This window comes from Ammospiza nelsoni, chromosome 7 (assembly GCF_027579445.1).
Source record: "Ammospiza nelsoni isolate bAmmNel1 chromosome 7, bAmmNel1.pri, whole genome shotgun sequence".
Taxonomy (NCBI): Eukaryota; Metazoa; Chordata; class Aves; order Passeriformes; family Passerellidae; genus Ammospiza; species Ammospiza nelsoni.
Genome location: NC_080639.1, coordinates 39,663,976 through 39,683,768, shown reverse-complemented (window position 1 = coordinate 39,683,768; position 19,793 = coordinate 39,663,976). Strand labels below are relative to the sequence as shown.

Sequence of the window (19,793 nt, the reverse complement as noted above, 5' to 3'; positions counted from 1 at the left end):
TTGGCAGCAGAAGTCTAAAATAGCTTAGCACAGCAGTTACTTTAGATTTTATTATGTTACATGAATAAATCCCACAATTTTCTTTCCAGGTTTCTTGAGAATTTGATTTTTTTAGTTATAAAATCTTCATTGCCATGAATGTTTCTAATATTCCTTGATTATGGTGAAACATAAACCTTTGTCTATATTTAGAAGGCAACTTGCTGCATCATATTTACTGCAAACCATTCATTCAATTTCATATTGCAGTTTAGGTTTTCATATAAATTATAAATAGAGCTGGGATCTTTATTTTCTTATATTCTTATATTCTTATATTTCTTATATTCTTTATTTTATTATCTTTCACTCCTGAGAGTGAGCACAGGGTCAGCCCAGAAGCAGCATAATCCCAGTGTTACAGCTGAGTTTAGTGGGGAAATGCTGCAGAGCCTGCCCTGAGCTGGGGCAGTGATGTCTTCTGAACTCAGCCTTGGTGTACTTGTGCTAAAATTACAGTTCTGTGAATATTTGTGCTTTTTATTTTGGTATCTCCTTTGGGGAAACTCGTTATTTTTAAAACACACTTGGACACCTCACAGCTGGCTATTCCTGTGGGGATATTCCCTGGATATTCCTGTGGGGAGACCAGCAATGCTCTGCTGTAGGGAACAAACTGGCTGTGAGACAATTCCCAGAAAGGCATCATCCCAAACCTAGGCAATTGATTTTTTTTTCCCTTGCCTTTTAAAGCCAATCTACAAGATAAAAAAAATTGCACCACTGAATTTGAGATTATAGTTATCATATTTTATAAATACCAAGATGTTAATGAAAAAGAAAGTTTAAAGGGAACAGATATTGGTTTTTGAAATAGTGGGCACAGATTTTTAGGCTGAGACTTGTGGTTGTTTCCATATCCGTAATGTCTCAGGGTAGAGACTGAGTAGAAGTCTATAGAAGTCTGGGCTACCTCAGTGCAACGGTAAGTCGGGGCCTTTAGTGATACAGTGAAGGATTTTTGGGGGGGGGTTTCACAAAATAGTGGAGCATGGAGAACATGCAGGGCAGTAAAAGGGTGTTTCTCACAGCTGCTCATGCCAGGAGAGCTCTGCAGACCCCTTGGCTGGTCACAAATACGGATTAATTTTCATGTTATTTACTTGAGTTTTGTCTTTACTCCTTCCTGGAAGATCGCTGCGGACAGGAGTGACCCTAGCAGGACAGTCCTTTACGGCGGCTGGAGGCAGGAGTGAGGAGTCTGCAGCTCTGTTCCACAGCCTGAGCTTGCAGCCAGCGCAGACGGTGTCAGGGCGGTCCCGGCCGCACCGCGGTGTCCGCTGGCTCCGGGCAGCCCGGGCCCGCAGCTCTGCCGTTCCGGAGCGGGCTCCGTGGGCCGGGCCGGGCCCCGTGCTGCCGCCGCCGCCTCAGTCCGTGCGGGTGAGCCCCAGGCGCTTGCGGATGAAGGCGGCGATCAGGCGCTGCGGCCGCTGCTGGTACTCCCACAGCACCTCGTGGGACGCCCGGATCTGGTCCCCCTCCAGCCGGTCCAGGAGAGTCACGCACACGACGGCGGCTGCGGGGGGACGGAGCGCGGTCAGCCCCCGGCTCGGGCCCGCCGGGCCCTCACGGCCCCTCGTGCCCGGCCCTCAGGCCCGGAGCCGGGAGCCGCGGCTCCGCTGCCCCCAGACCCTCAGGGGCTGCGGCAGCACGGCCGGGACGGGGCCAGGAGGGGCTTGAAGGGAACGAGCTGGTGGTTTGTCCAGCACGCACTCAGGTCTCCTAATGCGCACTTGGGTTTTACTGAACTATGAAATTTGCTTTAGCGTTCTTTTCTAGATAAAGTCATTAAGGATGTGTGTTGGGCCCTCTGACACAGAACAGGATCCTTGGCGGGGGTTTAGTCCATGTGTGGGGAGGAGGTGGAAGCGACAAGACTCACCTTTGAGGCCACACAGTCTACACAGGGCAGCGAATGCACTGGACTCCATCTCAATATTCCTCACACCGGCCTCATAAGCCCTCCTTAAGTACTCCAACTTTTTTTCACTGGAAAAAGAGCATAATGCACCATCTAATCTTCCCTGACCTGGAAAGGAAGCAGAGAACTGCTGTTGGCCTTGCATGGCGTCATGGAGCACAGTTGCAAATGGCAAGTCCAGCAGTGCCCACATTCTATCTGAGGCACATAAAGTTTTCCTGTGAGCAGCTGGTTAATTTGTATTCCCCTCAGTGTTAAAGCCAGCGAGGTGTGTGTACGGGAAAGAATGACGCAGGTTTCAACAATGATAAAAGGTGGAGTCAGCCCTCAGGAGGGAGGTACCAGCGGATGCTGTGCTCTGTGGGGACAGGCCATTGCTGCATATCAGCTGTGAAGGTCTGCCAGGTTCAACCCCAAAAATGCCAACTGGCTGCAGAAGAGGTGCAACAAGCTGTGCAGAATGGGAACACTGAGGAGAGGAAACCCCTTTAATGTGGGTTTAGTTTTTCTGCAGGGGCTGCTGTGGATGGAAGCTGGAACTGCTTGCAGAGGCATTCCTGGTGCGGGCAGCACCGGTGTGGTCAGGGAGCTGGTCCCAGGGCACTGGTGCTGCCCTACTGCAGCTCCAGGTACCGCTGCAGGCAGGACTAACGCTGTTCAGTGAGGGCAGCCATCCCGACCCTCTCCTCTGACCCCTGCGGGGGCTCTGCCTGTCCTGCTGTGCGCTCAGAGCACACCTGTGCCCCGTGCAGCTCCTCCTCTCACACTGTCTGAAGGCCCTGGGGCAGGCAAATGATTACCTGTGGCTGGCCAGCCTGGGCCGCCCTTCAATTTATTACTGCTCCTACTTTAATCCTCTCAAAGGGCTTTTGGTTTAAATAAAATATGGACTTGAGCAATACACAGATGGCTGCATCTGCAAGCAGATCTAAAGGTTTATAAATAGTGCTCAGATTATTAATTCTTCATTTATTATGTTTCATCTAGTCTGCAATCAGCATTTAATTTTGCAAAGGAAATGGTTCCAGAGTAACCAAAGTTTGTTTATGGAAATCTCACAGGCAACCTAATGTTTTCCTAGTGTTTGGTAGTTCTGTAGTGACAGTCTTGCTGTAGGGGAGCAGCTTGTGGCAAACTCAGCAAGGTGCAAGCAGTGGTACTGTGTGTTGTGAGGGTGCCTCCTGCTCTGCCTGGGCCCCCCAGCACCACGTGGGTCTCTGCCTGCAGCCCTTCTGGGGCCTGGGTTCCCTGTACAGCTTTGTCCATGGAAGAGTGGAAAGACTTGGCATTATGTATGGTGAGGAGGGACAGACAAAGCTGGTTTTACCTTCGTAGAAGTCGTAGGTGCACATGGTGTGGCCAATGAGCGTGGGGAAGTCGGGAATGTCCCTGCTGCAGGCGAGCAGCTCCTCCGCAAGGTCCTTGTCCAGCTCGGTGCTCCGCACCACCACATCGCCCAGCACCACCTGCTCAAAACGTGGCTGGAAGGAGGAGTCCACGGCCGTGTCAGTGATCACAACAGACCCAGCCTCGATCCCTGTGGAAATTGAAGCTGAGCTTGCCAGAGCTCACAACACCTGTGTCCTGCTGCCAAACCTCAGCACGACAGGAAAATCTCAATAGACCTCTTGCAGGGCTCTTCTTTTCAGCGAGTAAAGAAGATGTCAGAGAATAATTGAAATTCATGAAGTAGCACGGATGTACAAGTAAAATGTACAGAATCAGCACCAGGTAAGTGATTGTGAGAATGTGCTGAGTGACAGTTTAGCTGCTTCTGGCTTGTAGAGATCCTGTACCCCCTACCAGCTTGTGCAGGGATGGGCAGAACCACTGCCTCAGCCAGGAGACACGGATTCATTTGGGTCACCTGTAATCCATGTTTTCTGTTTGGAAAGTTACACATGGCTGTAGTGGAATCAAGGCCTTTGTGCACTCTGAGGATGTCCACTCTGCCAAACCAGTTGCTACAAGTTCTCTGGGTTTCACCAGAAACAAAATACCGTGATGGATATTTAGAGATGTGGAAAAATGCTAAAGTTCAGAGCTGCCTGACCTTTTGCTGAGAGTTCTTTTTAATAATAGCTGTTTTGCTCTGAAGAAAGACCATGTATCGCTTACCTAAGCCCCCAGAAGTACCGATGCGTATAATAGTAACGTCCCGGCATTTTGCGTGGTGCAGCAGTTTGATCAGCTCATGAAGCATAATGGAAATGGAAGGGATGCCCATTCCATGCTGTTGGAAGGAGAGAAAAGAGAAACATCAGTCCACGAGGCTGCAGCAGGTGACAGGTACATGACTACAACCAGCTCAGGGTTAGGCTGTGGCCTCTTCTGCTGATGATGCCAACAGCAATTTTTTTGAGGGGGAAGAGACATCTTGGGGTCTTTTTAGTCTGTCCAGGTGAGGTGTCTAATCCGTTCTTCTCCCCTCGATGCTTTAAAGGTTCTTCAAGTTAGTAGAGCTGGTGTTCATCCCTGGGGACCCTGTGTGGGCACACAGATGGTGCCCGTCCTTCAAGGAGGGTCCACAAATACATCCCAACATCTGAATGCTCCCAGACCTTCCCCATGCATTGCCTGTCCTTACACCATGTGCTGACTTGCACTTTGTTGTGTCCTGCTTGTGCTCTGGGAGTGATGAATTACATCAAGAACAACCTGAGCCTTCACTTCTCCATGTGCCTTCCAGCCTGTCCTCACCCCACACTGGAGCATCTCTGCAACATTGCTGGGCACAATGGACAATGGAAGGGTTTGTGTCCCTTGCTGAGGACAGGGTCAGGTGTTTGCTGCGTGCCTTGCAGGCTGCCTGTCCCTCTTCCTGGCTGACATTCCCTGCCCTGCTGCCCTTGTGTCCCTAGCACCTGCCTGGCTACCAGCTCCCCACTGCTGGCCCCGGCTGGTTCCCCTACTCCATGGAGAGTGCTGCCCCACTCCCATCTCTGCTGCTGCTCCCAGGGCAGGCAGAAGTTCTGCAGGCCTGGAGCTGCTGGGGCTTCTGCTGCATTTGCCCAGTGCTTATTGCTAGGTCATCTGTCTTCTGCTCCATTGCTAGACCAACATCCTTTTCTTAGCTTTACTTTTAAGTACAAAAAGTGTTTGGTGCTGTGGAGTTTGGTTTTTCCTTTTGAAAGTGCCTCACATTTTTTTGGTTTTGCTATCATCTTCAAAAACCTGAAGGAAGCATGTATGGAAGCACCATTGATTAAGGTACACAGCCTGTTTTTGTGTTGCTTTGTCTCCTTTCTCTTTGAGCTGTGAGAGCAGTGCTCTGTTTGCCTAGTATCATGTTTTAAATATGAAATATTTTTTCATGTTGTTATTCTGGAACATCAGCCTGGCTTATTTGCCGATGCCTAAAAAATTAATTCTCATTGTAAATATTCAGAGCTGGAATCTGTGTTCCTGCCCCTGTATGTTTGAGCTCAGTTGTGTTTCTAAGCAACTTGCAGAAATGTGATGTTGGCAGCAGCTCTGCATGATGCTTCTCAGGGTGGCCATGTGCTCTGCCCCGTGTCCCCTTCTGCACTGGCCAAAGCTGGTGCATGGCCACGAGCTCAGTGAGGGCTTGCTTCTGGCCATGTCACTGCTGTTGCCAGGCTGGGGAACAGCAAATCTTGTGACAGCTCTCCCCCTTGGATCCTCTCAGATTGATTCCCTTGGTCAGAATTTGTTTGGTTTTTTCAGAGGACGAAACACGAGCTCTGTTGTGTGAGTGATTCCATCTGCTGTGAATCACACTTCAGACTAATCTTGTGCCTGAAGAAATGGTGTCAGGACCAAACTTTTAGGTGTGAGTGCTCCCCAGCACAGCCTGTGTTTGCTTTTTCCTTTGTTCAGTGCCAAAAATCCTGCTCTAAAAGAATAATTAATAATAAGGCCAGCTTTTTCTTTTAGAGCTGGTATCAATGTAATGCTCCCAGCAGCGTTTCATAGTTATGTGTAGTGAGAAGTGGTTTTGTCTCCCAAACTGAGCAGAGCAGAACATGTGCGTGTCTGTTGTTGATGCAGCCCTTTCCAAATGGAGAGTGCGGGTGCTGGGGAATGCTATTCAAACAGGAGCAGCTTTGCCATGGCTGAGGTTGCACTGGTGGCAGCGGCTGAACAGTGAAAGGAGGAAAAGGCTCTGCTGGTGGGTGCTGGGGGAGGCGAGGGCATGTGAGGGAGAGGCCGTGCGAGCCCCGTCCCTGTGCCGGGCAGACGCTCCCTGTGCCCCGATTGCACACACAGAACTCACGCTGATGGAGAGCACGGGCCCTGCCCGGTACATGGCGTAGCGGTCCGAGCCCGCGCAGATGTCAGCCACGTCCTCGCCGGCAGCCGCCAGCCCCAGCTCCCGCTGCATGAACTGCGCGAACGCCCGCATCCTGTTGGGGCTGCCGCCCACGCACACAAACTGCAAGGAAACACCAGTGAGGAGTTGGTGCTTGGCCAGAACAGGTACCCCCAGTCAGCCTGAGTGTGGCGGTGTGGCTGTGCCACGCACGTCTTTCCAGAGAAGGCAGCAGGATGGCCTTCCTCACCATCAGTCAAGGGACAGTGGAACACCTGAGCGTCATGAAACCCAGGTTTTCACTCTGGCAGGGTGGCAGCTGCCCTGGGTCTGGGCAGCCATACAGCTGCACGTACTTGGGTATCAGTCCTGGGCAAGAAAATCTAAAATAATTTCACAAATTTGAGCTGGTAGTATCACCGGGGATAGCAAAGCAAACCCAGATGTTGGAGGAGCTCATTGCTTAATTTATTCTATGAACAATGCTGACTGCAATTAGTGAGCACTGCTGATGGCACAGAGGCTATAAAGTCAGCGAGTAAAAAGGACAAATTTTAAATATTGAAGGAAAATACGCTCTCTGAGGGTAGGAGGAGGGTGAGAGTGCAGCTGCCAGGGCAGTGCTGATCCTGCTGCCAGGGTGCAGGGCACAGGAGCCCACGCTGTGCTTGCAAGGCTGCTCCAGCCCTGGGCACTGAGGCTCTTCCCCCACACAACCAGGGAAAGACTCTGGTTTGAAATTAAAGAGGATGCCATCATGACAAGTCAGTTTTGACAGCAGGTCTCAGCCAAAACTGATATGACATTCTCTTTCCCTTGTCTCCAGTAAATGATGATCAAGATTCTTTGGACAAATGCCTCTTCTGTCTGTCCTCCAACATGGGGCCAATATTAAATCGGGTTTTACAGAGCTACAGGTTTTTAAAAAGATAATTTTCTGTTGTGGTTTCTGCCCAAAACAAACAAGGACAGACAACCTCCTTGCCCGGGCTGGTTTGGCTGCGGAGTCCCTTAGCTGAGCAGCCAGACCCCACCCCACAGGAGCTTTGGCAGCAGTGGGGCCCAGCATGGGCTGGCAGCACCATGGGATGCACAGCTGCAGAGCCTGTGCAGGGGGAGCTGCTGCCTCGCTTTTGGACCTGCTCTTTACCTTTATGTCCCCAAACATTGCTGGCAGGTTGTGCGTCTTCGTTCCCAAGTCCAAGTGGTACAGGACATCCTCCTCCATCAGGTCCAGATGTGGGTTTTTAACAAGGACAAACCCATTCCTGCAGGGAGACAACAAGGAGATCAGTTGGGGCACCAGGCAGTGCCCACAGGGAGGGGGACAGGCAGAAGTGGGGCACAGGGCAGCCTGGAAGTTCCACAGCCCTGGTGTTGGACAAGGGATGACAGAGGGACAAGGGGCAAGCCAGCTGTGTGTGAGTTTGGACCAGCTGTCTTTCTGCTCCAGGTAACTTCTTTGACGTGTCTGCTATTATATCTATGTATTTGGCAAAAAGTATGTCTCAGTATTTATCAATTTTTTTCAATGGCTACCTTAGCTCTTTCCTTCATAGGGTTTTGCCAGCAATGCCCGGGGGTGATATACTGTGCTATTTTCTATGTGAAAGTTTATTAAGCTCTTAGCAAATCAGGATTTCACACTTGTCCCAAATAACTGCCTGGCAGGGTGAGTGCAGACACTGCAGGCAGCCAGAGGCCAGCTTGCTGTCTCTTTCCACCTGCTGTAAGAGATGGGAAGCAACTAACAGTGCAGGATACTCTTATAAATGAGGCCTAAATGAAACCCGGAGGGCATTTTTCTTCTCTTATTAAAACAGATTCAGATGTTCCCGTTACTCACCCCGAATAACTTGTTGTTTCGGTCATAGCGGCTCCTCCTGAGTCAGCTGAAGGCGATACCCTGCCTGTGAAAAGGTAAGGAAAACACTGCCTGTGTTCTCAGCTGTCGAGGTTTAGAGTCAGAAGAGGTTTCTAGGGGCTCTCCAGGGGGTTAAATACCTCCTGTGCTTTGTGCAGCTCCCAAGGTCAACAGTGGCCAGGCCCTGCCGCCAGCTCCTGCATGCCAAGCTTCCTCCTGGGCTGGCATGGTTCCTCCCAGACTGGCTTTTTGGGCAGGTGCGTCACCAATAACCTTGACTGGTGGCCCTGGGGCCGGGGCCAGTGACCTGCTGGCCCTCTGGTGACGTTGTGCCCTCTGGCCGGTGGGAAGGGCACCGGGCACGTGGCTGCACATGTGCACCCTGGGGAGATGGTACGTCCAAGCTGGATGTTGCTATGCTCCCACCTCGGGCTCTGTTTCCTTGGCCCTGGGGACTGAAGGACAATGACAGCCTGGCCACTGCTGCTGGCCTGGACACTTCTGTCAGCTGAGCCATTCTCTGGCCCCAGTAGGTACAAATACAAAACGTCCCTGCATTTGTCTGGGGTGCACAAAACCAGAATTTGGGCTGTAGCCAACCTCCAGCCCTGCTCAGAACAGCTTCTGGACCACCAGGCTGGCCTGGGCGGGCTAATTTCACTCTCAGCAATGCCCAGACAGCACTCACTGTTGGCTCTCGTGGTCCACCCAGCCCTGTCTCAGCCCAGGAGCCTGTCAGAACAGTGCTCTGTGTGCCAGGGACAGCCTTGCCCAGCTCCCCGGGAAAGGGCAGCCCAGGGCAGCCAGAGTGCTTGTGGGACTGTGGGACGAGCGTGTGATGCTCCTGCAGGGGCAGGAGGAGACTGGAGATACTGGTCCTGCTTCCTGTCCCAATGACAGGAGACACTGCCCTGGAAGATATTTCAGGCAGCTGCTGGAGGGGCAGAACCTGGCATTTGCTGTTGGCCTCTGGGAATTGTCAATGGAAGCTCTGATAATTAGAGAAGGCATAGGTAATTATTGGGTGAAAGCACATTGTGTGGGGCTCACTTGCACCCTGCATTCAGGCAGTGATGTGGTCCTGCTTTTCTAATGGGGAGGGACAGAAATTGTTGTAACTAAGGAAGTCTTTCCCTGAGCAAATGCCCATTTTGCTACCCAAACTGACTTTAAATTGCAAAACCCTGGATAAAAATAAGCCAACACTGCAAGCCAGTGGCCTGGGAACATGCAAATTGGGTGCCTTGCCCAAGATAGGGTCAGGATAGCTCTGAGAAGGGGAAGGAGCTGAGCTCTCAGGGATATTTCAGGCTTGCTGGAGTCATACCAAGGCAGGCTGGAAGGATTTCTCTGCTCTGATGAAGTTCTCCTTCCTTGGATGCTGTTCACATATGCCTGCCAAAAATGACTTATTACTGATGCTCCATAGCACTCCTGAAGAATGAGGATCTGGAGACTCTTCTCCCTTTCAAAAAGCACCAGATTTCTGTGAGGGGCACAGAAAAAGTTTCCTTGGGGCTGCAGGCACCTTCTGCCTGCTGGAGTCACTTGGTGTGGTTGCTGTGGTTTCAGGGACACAGCACATTGTGCAGTGGGCTCCATGCAGGGCTTCCAGTCATGTCCAATGAGAGTTACCTGATCTGAGAAACCAGCAGAAGGTTTGCTGCTGTTTGCCAGAGGTGGCTGGTAGTGCTCTGGGGAGTGGGATCAGGCTGAGGCTTCCTGTGGATTCTCCTCCTTCTCTGGTCCTATTTGGTTGGAGGAACACGAGGCCCTGGCCCTGCACCCACCTCCAGCAGGGCCGGGCAGGGCTTTCATCAGGGGTGAAAGGGTTCAGCAGAATGGTGGATGGATGTGTGGACAGATGGACAGACAGCTGGACACCTGAGTGACTCTGTGGCAGGGCATGAGTGTTCCCACATGCTGCCTGGGCTGGTAAAGGCAATGCTTCCATGTCTCCCCTTTCTCTGCCTCCCTTACATGCAGAGTATTTCTGGGCATATCCGGAAGGGTCCACACCTGCATGGTTCAAACCATCCCACGATAAAAGAATTTTCCCAAGCACATGGACAAATTCTTAAGTATTTTCTTATGAGAAATAGTGTTCCAGCACAACCAGCTGGGACATCCCTGCCTGGTGGTCAGCAAAGCCCCTGCCCTGCCTGCTACAGCCTCTGCCCCTGGTGTGCCCGGTCCCAGGCAGGGACCTCCCCTGTGCTGGCAAAAGGGGCTAGATTTTGGAGGGTGTTCCTGCTGAGTGAGCAGGGACAGAGTCCCCTGGAGCCACAGCTCTATCTGGAATGTCAGGCTGAGAACTGGCGGGCAAGCAATGCTCCTATGGTGTTTGTCCCTGCTGTGCCCAAGGTAAAAGGAGCCAGGGTGTTCTGTTTAAGTAAACATGATTGCACCAAGGGAAATTGTTGGATTGTGCTTTTGGCTTCCTAGAAGTGACGTTGAAGAGAAGGGACAGCAGCCATCACCATGGTCATTCAGGTTTCAGGGCCTGTCTGGCTCAGGTCAGCTCCCTGCCTGGCCAGTATGAGCAGTCCCTCACCTTTCGTTCCTGTGTCTGTGATTATTTTTCCCAGGGTTGTTCTTCTTTGGGATGGCTTTCAGTAAATCCCAAACTGAATTGTGGCTGTTCTTTTTCTGCCTCTCCTGCTTTGCATGCCAGAGGCTGCAGAATGGAATGGAATGGAATGGAATGGAATGGAATGGAATAGAATAGAATAGAATAGAATAGAATAGAATAGAATAGAATAGAATAGAATAGAATAGAATAGAATAGAATAGAATAGAATAGAATAGAATAATGGACTAGGATAGGATAAAATACTAAAATAAAATGCTTTCAGTTGAAAGAGACCTGCAGTGCTGATCTAGCTCAGCTGCCTGCCTGTTTCACTTCCTGTGGGGAGGTGGGGATGGTGAGAAGCAAAGAGCACTGCCCCAAGTGAGTGTTTGTTTGTGCCTGATTCAGAGCTAAATCCAGCCTCTCCAAGTGCCAGGCAGTGGAGCTGTTACCATATGTGCTAGAGGATGACAAATAAAGCACGATGAAATATACGCAGAATAACATATGGCAGTGTAGACAGGCTCTCGGCAAGGGAAGAGATGGGGAGAGCCAGCGCTCCCCGCGCCCATCCGACACCCCTTGTCATGTTAAATGCTATTTTAGAACAGACAGCGATGGCAGCCTGTGCGCGGCAGGGAGCTCGCACCCGCCGTGTCCTGCCAGGCTCTGCAGCCTCGCTCCCTGCGAGCCCCGGCAGCTCCTGCTCCGCTCGGCTCGGCTCTGCCTTCCCTCCCGCCGTGCTGCTGCTGCTGCTGCTGCTGCTGCTGCTGGGTGACATGTTCCAGCAGCCCGGAGCTCAGCCCTGTCTGTCTGTGGCCGCCGGCTCGGGCTGGCCAGGAGGCAGGTGGTGCCCGTCGCGGGAGTGAGATCCTCCACCGCCACCCGGCAGGGCATTGAGCCTGTGCCCATGCAGCCTCACAGCTCTGCTGCCATAGCAGGGAGCTGTTGGCATGTGGGCATGTGCCCATGCAGCCTCATAGCTCTGCTGCCATAGCAGGGAGCTGTGGGCATGTGGGCATGTGCCCATGCAGCCTCACAGCTATGCTGCCATAGCAGGGAGCTGTTGGCATGTGCCCATACAGCCTCATAGCTCTGCTGCCATAGCAGGGAGCTGTTGGCATGTGGGCATGTGCCCGTACAGCCTCATAGCTCTGCTGCCATAGCAGGGAGCTGTTGGCATGTGGGCATGTGCCCATGCAGCCTCACAGCTCTGCTGCCATAGCAGGGAGCTGTGGGCATGTGCCCGTACAGCCTCATAGCTCTGCTGCCATAGCAGGGAGCTGTTGGCATGTGGGCATGTGCCCATGCAGCCTCACAGCTCTGCTGCCATAGCAGGGAGCTGTGGGCATGTGGGCATGTGCCCATACAGCCTCACAGCTCTGCTGCCATAGCAGGGAGCTGTGGGCATGTGGGCATGTGTCCATGCAGCCTCATAGCTCTGCTGCCATAGCAGGGAGCTGTTGGCATGTGGGCATGTGCCCATGCAGCCTCATAGCTCTGCTGCCATAGCAGGGAGCTGTTGGCATGTGGGCATGTGCCCATGCAGCCTCATAGCTCTGCTGCCATAGCAGGGAGCTGTTGGCATGTGCCCATACAGCCTCACAGCTCTGCTGCCATAGCAGGGAGCTGTTGGCATGTGGGCATGTGCCCATGCAGCCTCACAGCTCTGCTGCCATAGCAGGGAGCTGGGGAACATCCACAGTCCGAGGCATGTCCTGTGCATTCCTGTAGTGACAAGTGCTGGCAGTCGGCATCAGAGAGCAGCAGAAGCACCGGAGTGTTTTACCTGACAGGAGGAAGGCCATGTGCCAGCAGCACAAAGGTTTCCTTACCCAGCCTGTTCTGTGGAGCCAGGAAAGCAAAATGTGGATTTTTATCAGCTGTTTGCTCCGGCTCCATGTTTTACCTTGTTTATTATTGGTATAACGCTGCTCTTGGCATTGGGAGCAGACAGTAAAACACTCCCCAAAGGAACCAGGCTCCACAAACCCTCGGGGCACTAGAGTAACTGCAGCTTGTCAGGACATGTTTTCCCTGAGGGGAAGCACTACCGCAAAGCCATTTATTTCAGGCAGAAATCAGCTGCCTGACCTGTGTCGCTATTCAGGATTTATTCAGGAGCTGCTGATCTGCCAGTCCCTTGTCACTCCACAGGAGGGGCTGGGAGTGCTGCTGCTCCACTGCAGGAATGTTCCTTGGAGTTGTGGACAAGTCACTCTTGCCACCATTCCCTCTCTGCAGCCTTGCCATGGCAGGTGGGATTCACCCTGGGAACAGGCAGGGATTTGCCTGCCGTGCCCCAGGGCAGCTGGGGGGCTGTGCCCGTGCTCTGGGTGTCCTGCCCTGCTGGGCTGCCCAGGAGGTGAGGACACCAGGGTGTCACACATGTCTGCCCTTGCAGCCACACGTCTGCCCTTGCAGGTTCAAGGAGCACCAGGCTGGCCCTGCACACGCCTTGGAAAAAGGGTTCTGCTTAGGTTTTAACTCAGTTTCTGGCTGGGGTTGGTGCTGTCTTGCTGCTGACTTGCTGCAGGGGCAGCTCTGCCTGGCTCCACAAGGATTGCTGCTGCCCATCCTGGACAGATGCCTTCCCTGGCCCCACATGGATCCACTTCAGCAGGAAATGTTGCTTCTGGCATCTTGCTTCTCCCAAGGCTGAGTTCCTTTTGTGCCTGCAGGCAGGATGAAATTGGTGAGAAGGAAGATGAACAGTGGGCAGTTTGGCACCAGGGACCTCTCATCCGCTCTGGGGTAGGTTCCCCCTTGCCTTCCTCCATGCTGCCTTTTGTTCCCGTCACACTGCAGGGGTGGGTGAGCTGCTCCAACCCTTCCCACCCCACAGGATGGGTGAGCTGCTGCCTGCTGGCAGTAGCCACAGGTTAGTGTGAATGCCCAGTTTGCTGTGGCAGAGCAGGGGTGTGGCTCCAGAGACTGGCTGCGGTGGGAGCAAACACGGAGTCAGATCCTGCAACCTCTCTGCTTGCTCCCTTCCTGCCCAGGGCTTCTCTGCTCTCCAGATGGTGCCTGGGTTTTTTTCTTCCTTTTTCTTTTATTTTTCTTGCACGGGTATTTTTATCCTTTTGTCTTTCACTCTTTGGGCTTGTGGGTGCCTGTTGCAGCCACTGGTGCCTGTGGGTGCAGGCAGGAGGGAGGGCTGGGAGGAGATTTTGGCCACAATAAGGCAAATGAGGCAAGGCCTGAGCACAGTTCATGAAGCCATGCTGCTTGTCAAGCCCAATCACGTTTCAGAAACAGGACAAGGAACAATTTCCCATCAGGAAACATGTGGAGGCTTGGGTGGCTGAGCCCCAGCGCTGTGCCTCCCAAGCTGCCCTCCTTCCCGTGTGCCCCACATGGATGGAGTGCCCACAGCTGGTGCAGGGCTAGAGCATGGCAGGACATGGTCCTCAGCCCTGGCACTGTGGTGTGTCGGTGGCAGCTGCTGCATCACCTCGTGTGCTGGATTTGCCAGGATCTGAGCTCACTGAGCACGGCTGTTCAGACACTGTCCTGCACTCCGTGGGGGATTAGGGGCTTCCATGCAAGGGCAGACTTACACTGGCCCCACTCTTTCAAAATGAAGTGTCCAGACCCTACTTCATCCAACTTTATTTTGATGGAAACAGCTAAAGGGAAAAAAGAGGAGGCAATTAATTCTGCTGGTGCTGGTTCTGCCTTTCAGTGCCCTGTGGAGATAATGGAAGACCCCAGCAAAACCATCCCTGCTTTTCCTCCCTCTTCCCTGCACCCAGGTAAACCAAGAAAGCTTGAAGTCTGTTTTTTTTTTCCTTTTTCAAATGATTCCTTTCCTTTTCCCCGTGATTGTAATATTGTTTTTGTCCCCGTGTCCTTTCTTCTCCTCCAGGAAGACTGGAGAGGGAGAGTTTGCTCTGCACCTCTCCCTGACCCGCTGTCATGCTCTACCAGCATGGGAGACTGAGCCCCCAGGCACTGGGCCAGCACAGGGCAGGCAGAGACCATGGGGCTGGAGACAGGTGGGAGAAGCATGATAGGGGTTAAAAATAATCACATGAAAATCAAAGTGGTCTCTTGCTGCCTTCAAGACAGTTCCCTGCCTTTCTCTGCAGCTCTGAGGACCAAGGACCTTGATGCAAGTATGGGACCTGGCACCTCCATGCTTCGCCAAGGTTTTTGAGGTTTAAAACCACCGTGCTCAGGCGTGCACATGGTGGGGCAGGGCTGGGTGGGATGGCACTGCTGGCTGTGCTGCCAGAGGAGATGGTCAGCAGGAGCATCTGTGTGCTGGGCCCCCTCACTGGGCTGAGGCTCCTGTGGGTGCCCAGTGGGCTCTGTGCAGGACGGCCCAGCTCCTTCCTTAGCCTGTGAGTGGTGGTACTGCCTCACTGCTCGATGCCACAGCTGTTCTAGCTACGCTGCATTTCTGATACGCAATAATAGTGTGCATTTTCCTTGTGTGGAAAGGTCAGGATCAGAAGCAAAGCCCTGCAGTGCAAGGCAGGCCTCTTCAGCATCCTGCATGGGAATGCAAAACCACTTCATGTCAGCAGTGTGTGCACTGGTCTGCAGAGTGTAGGAAGAGATATTCTAAAATACCTTAATTGTGATTTAAATTACGGGCACAGAGCATTAATCCCTGTCAGATCTGGAGCACATAAACCTCTGCCCATCTGCAGTGGGATGTGCAGTGCTGCACGCGGGGCCGGGCAGGGATCCCCTGCAGCTGCCAGGCCCCTCCTGGTGCCGGGAGGCTCCGGGTGGATGTCTGTCCGTGTGTCCCAGAGCCGGGCACTCGGAGTGGAGGCAGCCGCTGCCACCCCATCCCTGCTGCCCAGCCCCGGCGCTGACGGGCAGCAGTTCCTGCGGTGCCTGCCTGAGTGCCCAGCGAAAAGCGATGGCTAACGAGGGAATTAATGACGGACTCTGCATCCCGATTACCGGGAGTTAATTTTCAGAGAATATTTCCAGGCGCCTTTGAGCATCTCCGGCTCGAGACTGGAAGGAAGGAGACAGGTGCCACCTTGTGTGGAAACGTTTCTCCATGCAGCGAGCACAGACAGAATTCCTTTCCCCTTTTCTGTTCGGTGGCGTCATTGCAAACTCCTCCCAGAGGCAGAGCGCAGGCAGCCCTCGAGCAGCCCGTGCCAGCGTTCAGAGGCGCTCAGCTGCTCGGAGCCTCGCGGGGCGGAGGGCGCTGCTCGCTCAGTTACAGCCAGCGAAACCCCAAGGAGCAGGAGGGGCGGCCAGAGGCTGCACGCGTGCGCTGGCACCCTGAGACCCCCGGCGTCCTGGGCTGGGCCCAGTGTGGGCAGCAGGGCAGGGGGGGATTCTGCCCCCCTGCCCCTGTGCTCAGGTGAGAGCCCACTGCAGAGCTGCCCCAGCCCTGGGCTCCCACATCACAGGGACCTGGAGCTGCTGGAGAGAGCCCAGAGGAGCCAGGAGCTGCTGCAGGGCTGGAGCCCCTCTGCTCTGGGGCCAGGCTGGGAGAGCTGGGAATGTTCCCCTGGAGAAGGGAAGGCTCCAGGCAGAGCTCAGAGCCCCTGGCAGGGCCCAAATGGGCTTCAAGAGAGCTGGGGACAAACTTTTTAGCAGAGCCTGTTGTGATAGGACAAGGTGTAAACTAAAAGAGGAGAGATATTCAGATTAGAGATTAGGAATAAGTTCTTGGCTGTGAGGGTGGCGAGGCCCTGGCACAGGGTGCCCAGAGAAGCTGTGGCTGCCGCATCCCTGGAAATGTGTACACAGACATGTCCCTACTTCCCATGCCCTCACCCAGCTCTCCCTGTGCTCTGGAGCTGAGCTGTGGCAGCAGCACCCTGCTATGTGCCACACCACATTCCAGCCATAGCTTATCCCACAGGAGAGCTGTGCTCCCAGACAGGACCTGCAGGTCAGCAGCCAGCTGGATCGCACTGGGCTCACCCGGGGAGGAGGGCATGAGCCAGGCTGCACCTTCAGCTGTGCCAGTCTCAGAAAAGCTGAAGAAATCTGGGCCCTCCCAAAGTGTTTATTTAAATACAACAGTGCATCTCATGGCACACTGACTGTGCTGGGCTGTCTGCCCTCTGATACACTGCTGCGTTATTTCAGTCACTTCCAGTATGGACAGACATTCTCCCCCTGTCCCTTTCCAGCTGTCCAGAAGCATCACAGTGAGCAGTCTTCAGTTCCCTGTGCCGAGTCAGACGATGAAATACTTGTCTTCCCCTAACCAGCCTCTTAATTGCTACTGGAGAGGAAAATAAACTTGATGCCTGGCTTTAGGAGAACAAAATGCTCAGAACTGTGCTCACTACGGCTGCTGCCCTCAGCCTGTCCTCCCTATCAGCTGCTCAGGCCCTGTCCCTTGCTGCTCTGAACCCACTCCTTGTGCTGTGGAGGCATCAGTCCTGGTCTGTGCTGGAAGGTATCAGGCTGAGACCACGCATCCAGCACCTCCCTCCTGGGTCTGCAGCTCATTCTTGTCCCCTGCGTCTGCTCTCAGGGTGGAAGAGCACATGTCAAGGCTGCTCCAAAGTACTCAGTATGGTTTTCCAGCTCAGAACCTGGCCACCGTCTCCAAGCAGAAGCAGCCCGTGACAGAGAGGTGCAGGTGATGAGACGCTCCTGAGCCCACATGAGATGGGGAGTCTTGAGAGACAAGTGGAAGATGAAGATGCTGGTGGCTGAGATGGCTGCTGGCGCCTGCTTTGCTCCTGCAGAGGTGAGGGCTCCCTTAGTTCAACCTCAGGAAGAGAGATCTGAAGACTGGCTCAAAAATCTGCAGGCTAAACAATGGGATTTTTTTCTGTATTGTCTGACTGAGCCTTTGGTGTCAGCATCTCAGGCTGCTTGCTGTGGCCCTAAGGGTCAGAAGCGTCTCTTGTTCTGCGCAGTCCCTGAGGTGCCAAGAGTGTCCAGGACCTATGGCTTTGGGATGACCCTAAGCCACTGGGGCCAGGCTGGGAGCCACAGCTGTCCTTCTGCTGTGCCCTGGTGCAGGTGGATCAAACCAGCTCCATGAGGTTACCCTGGCAAAGGGCAGATAGAACAGGAGCAGGAGGAAGAGACTCCTTGGTAACAGCTGAAGGTGCTTTAGGCTTCCTCACAAGCCAGGAACACCTTTATTGGATAGCTGTGGGGCTGGGGCTTTCTGCTCCCGAGTCCCCTCGCCCTTCTCCCTGCTGGGAGCAGGGGCACCCCGGGGCGCCGCAGCTCCGAGGAAGCGGCGAGGGACGGGCCCCGTGCGGCTCCGTGCGGGCACGGTGCGCTGTGCCTGCTCGCCACCGCTCCTCTCGGGCCGGTTTGTGGGCTAGCAGCCGGGGCTGTGGAGGCAGCGGCACAGGCGGGACGGAACCGGGCACTCGGAACCACCCTCAGCTGCTGCCGGTGGCTGGAGCCGTGGCGGGCTGGTGACTGAGTCCTGTCCTTCTCTCTCCTCCTCTCCACCACATGGGCCAGTCCGACAAACTCTCCCCGGCCCTTGGTGTGCCGGCACTCGGGGTGCAGCCAGCGCCGGAGCGCTCCCGGAGCCCAGCGGGATGTGCCGGTGCCGGAGCCGCTGCCGGTGCCGGCCGCCCCCGAGCTCCCCCTCGCCCGCTGCCGCCCAGCCGGGGACGGCCCCGAACGAGCCAGGGAAGGCTTTGGGAGCCTGCAGCTGGGGCTGGCAAGGGGACACGAACAACATGTGTTACAAGCCCTGGAACTTAAATATTTTGCTGCTATAAATGTTAGCAACGAGAGCTCTCGTTACATTTAAATGACAGAAGCAGAGGCCAAAAAAAGCTCCTTCCCAGCCAAGCAGAAGGAGAGGGGGCGAGTGCGCCGCCGGGGCCGGAGGGACACAGGGCTGGCGCTGGGGACACCCACTGTGGGCAGGAGAGGGCACGGGGCAGCCTGGCTGCCGTGCCCCCATGGAAAACGGACTGCTGGTGCAGTGCTCAGCGTGATGGGCATGCACCGGGCAGGGCAGCCAGAGGGGCACCGAGCTGGGGTAGCCAGCGGGTCACCAGGCCCGAGGTCCGCGGGAGCCGCCACGGTGGCCCGGGACACAGCCCCTCCGATCCCGCGTTGGGCGTGTGACATGGAAATGAGTTTGCCGGCACTTCCACCCTGATGCCCCGCGCCCGGTGACTCCGGGGTGAGAGTTCCATGGGCAGAGCTTTGGCCTGCAAAACCTCCCCCCTCAGCTGAGCAATAGTTTTCATCGTTTATGTTTCAGTGTAATTTCAATAAATTCCAGTTGGCTGTTCCTGAATAACGCCCAGAGCAGAAATGAACTGTGCAGCCTTGTGAAGTGAATCTTTGCAATTAGAGAACTCGAACACTTTTTGGTGGGTGTTTTGCTGAAAACAAAGCACTGCATGTGATGGGCTTGGAAAGCACAGGACTAATTACCAGTGCTATTTTAAAAAATGGCATGAAAATGAGTTATGCTGCTAATGCTCAGATGCAAGAACATGGTCCGCCTAATTTAATAATACTGTGTAATTTGTGTAAAACCAAATTGGTAGCAATTGCACATTATTGTTAATTACTTGGAGCTGGGTTCTCCTCGCTGTGCTGAATTGCACCTGGCTCCCCAATGCCCCCAAGTCCATGGGGTTTGTGATGTAAAGACGCACACGAGGTAAGGACCTGAAAAAGGAGAACTGTGGAAGGTGTTTGGGCTGAGGCCCTCTCTGGTGCTGCTGGGACAGCAGGCGTGTCCCGGTGCTGCCCTCACACCCCGGAGTGCCCCGGGCAGTCGGTGGGAGCCCTGCATGCCGTGGAGCTGCTGGGACAGGCCTCACCAGCTGCTCCGGCAGCCCCGGCGCGGCTCCGTCTGTGACTCACACGCCTGACTCACTGACGCCTGATGAAATACATGCGCTCCCAGTCACATTCATCACAGCTAAATATTAGAACAAGCTCTTTAATTTCAAACCCGAGTGCTTCCTGGGGTTTTCTCAGCAGCTGTGCTCGGGCCAGTTGCTGCGCTGGGAGGGGCGTTGATGCAACTTCTCTACGCTGCAACTGCCAGGTTTGCTTGTTTGCATGCATATATACAGATATATATTTAGAAATTTCCTCAAGGCAGAAGAAAATAATTCATGACAAGCAGCAGCTTGGAAGGTCACCTGGATTATTATTTCTGTACCACAGCTCACCTCAACATATAAGG

General features: G+C 53.9%; 1 protein-coding gene across 1 annotated transcript; it reads right to left on the bottom strand.

Annotated features, from left to right (window-relative positions):
• Window positions 1–20: 20 nt before the first annotated feature.
• On the bottom strand, window positions 21–8,196 carry UPP2 (uridine phosphorylase 2). Its single transcript, XM_059476490.1, has 7 exons — window positions 8,080–8,196; window positions 7,384–7,501; window positions 6,198–6,356; window positions 4,079–4,193; window positions 3,288–3,497; window positions 1,922–2,068; window positions 21–1,555 (listed from the first exon to the last, which is right to left on the bottom strand). Exons 1-7 carry the CDS (start codon window positions 8,103–8,105, stop codon window positions 1,407–1,409), a joined length of 924 nt encoding a protein of 307 aa, XP_059332473.1. The 5' UTR covers window positions 8,106–8,196; the 3' UTR covers window positions 21–1,406.
• Window positions 8,197–19,793: the final 11,597 nt, after the last annotated feature.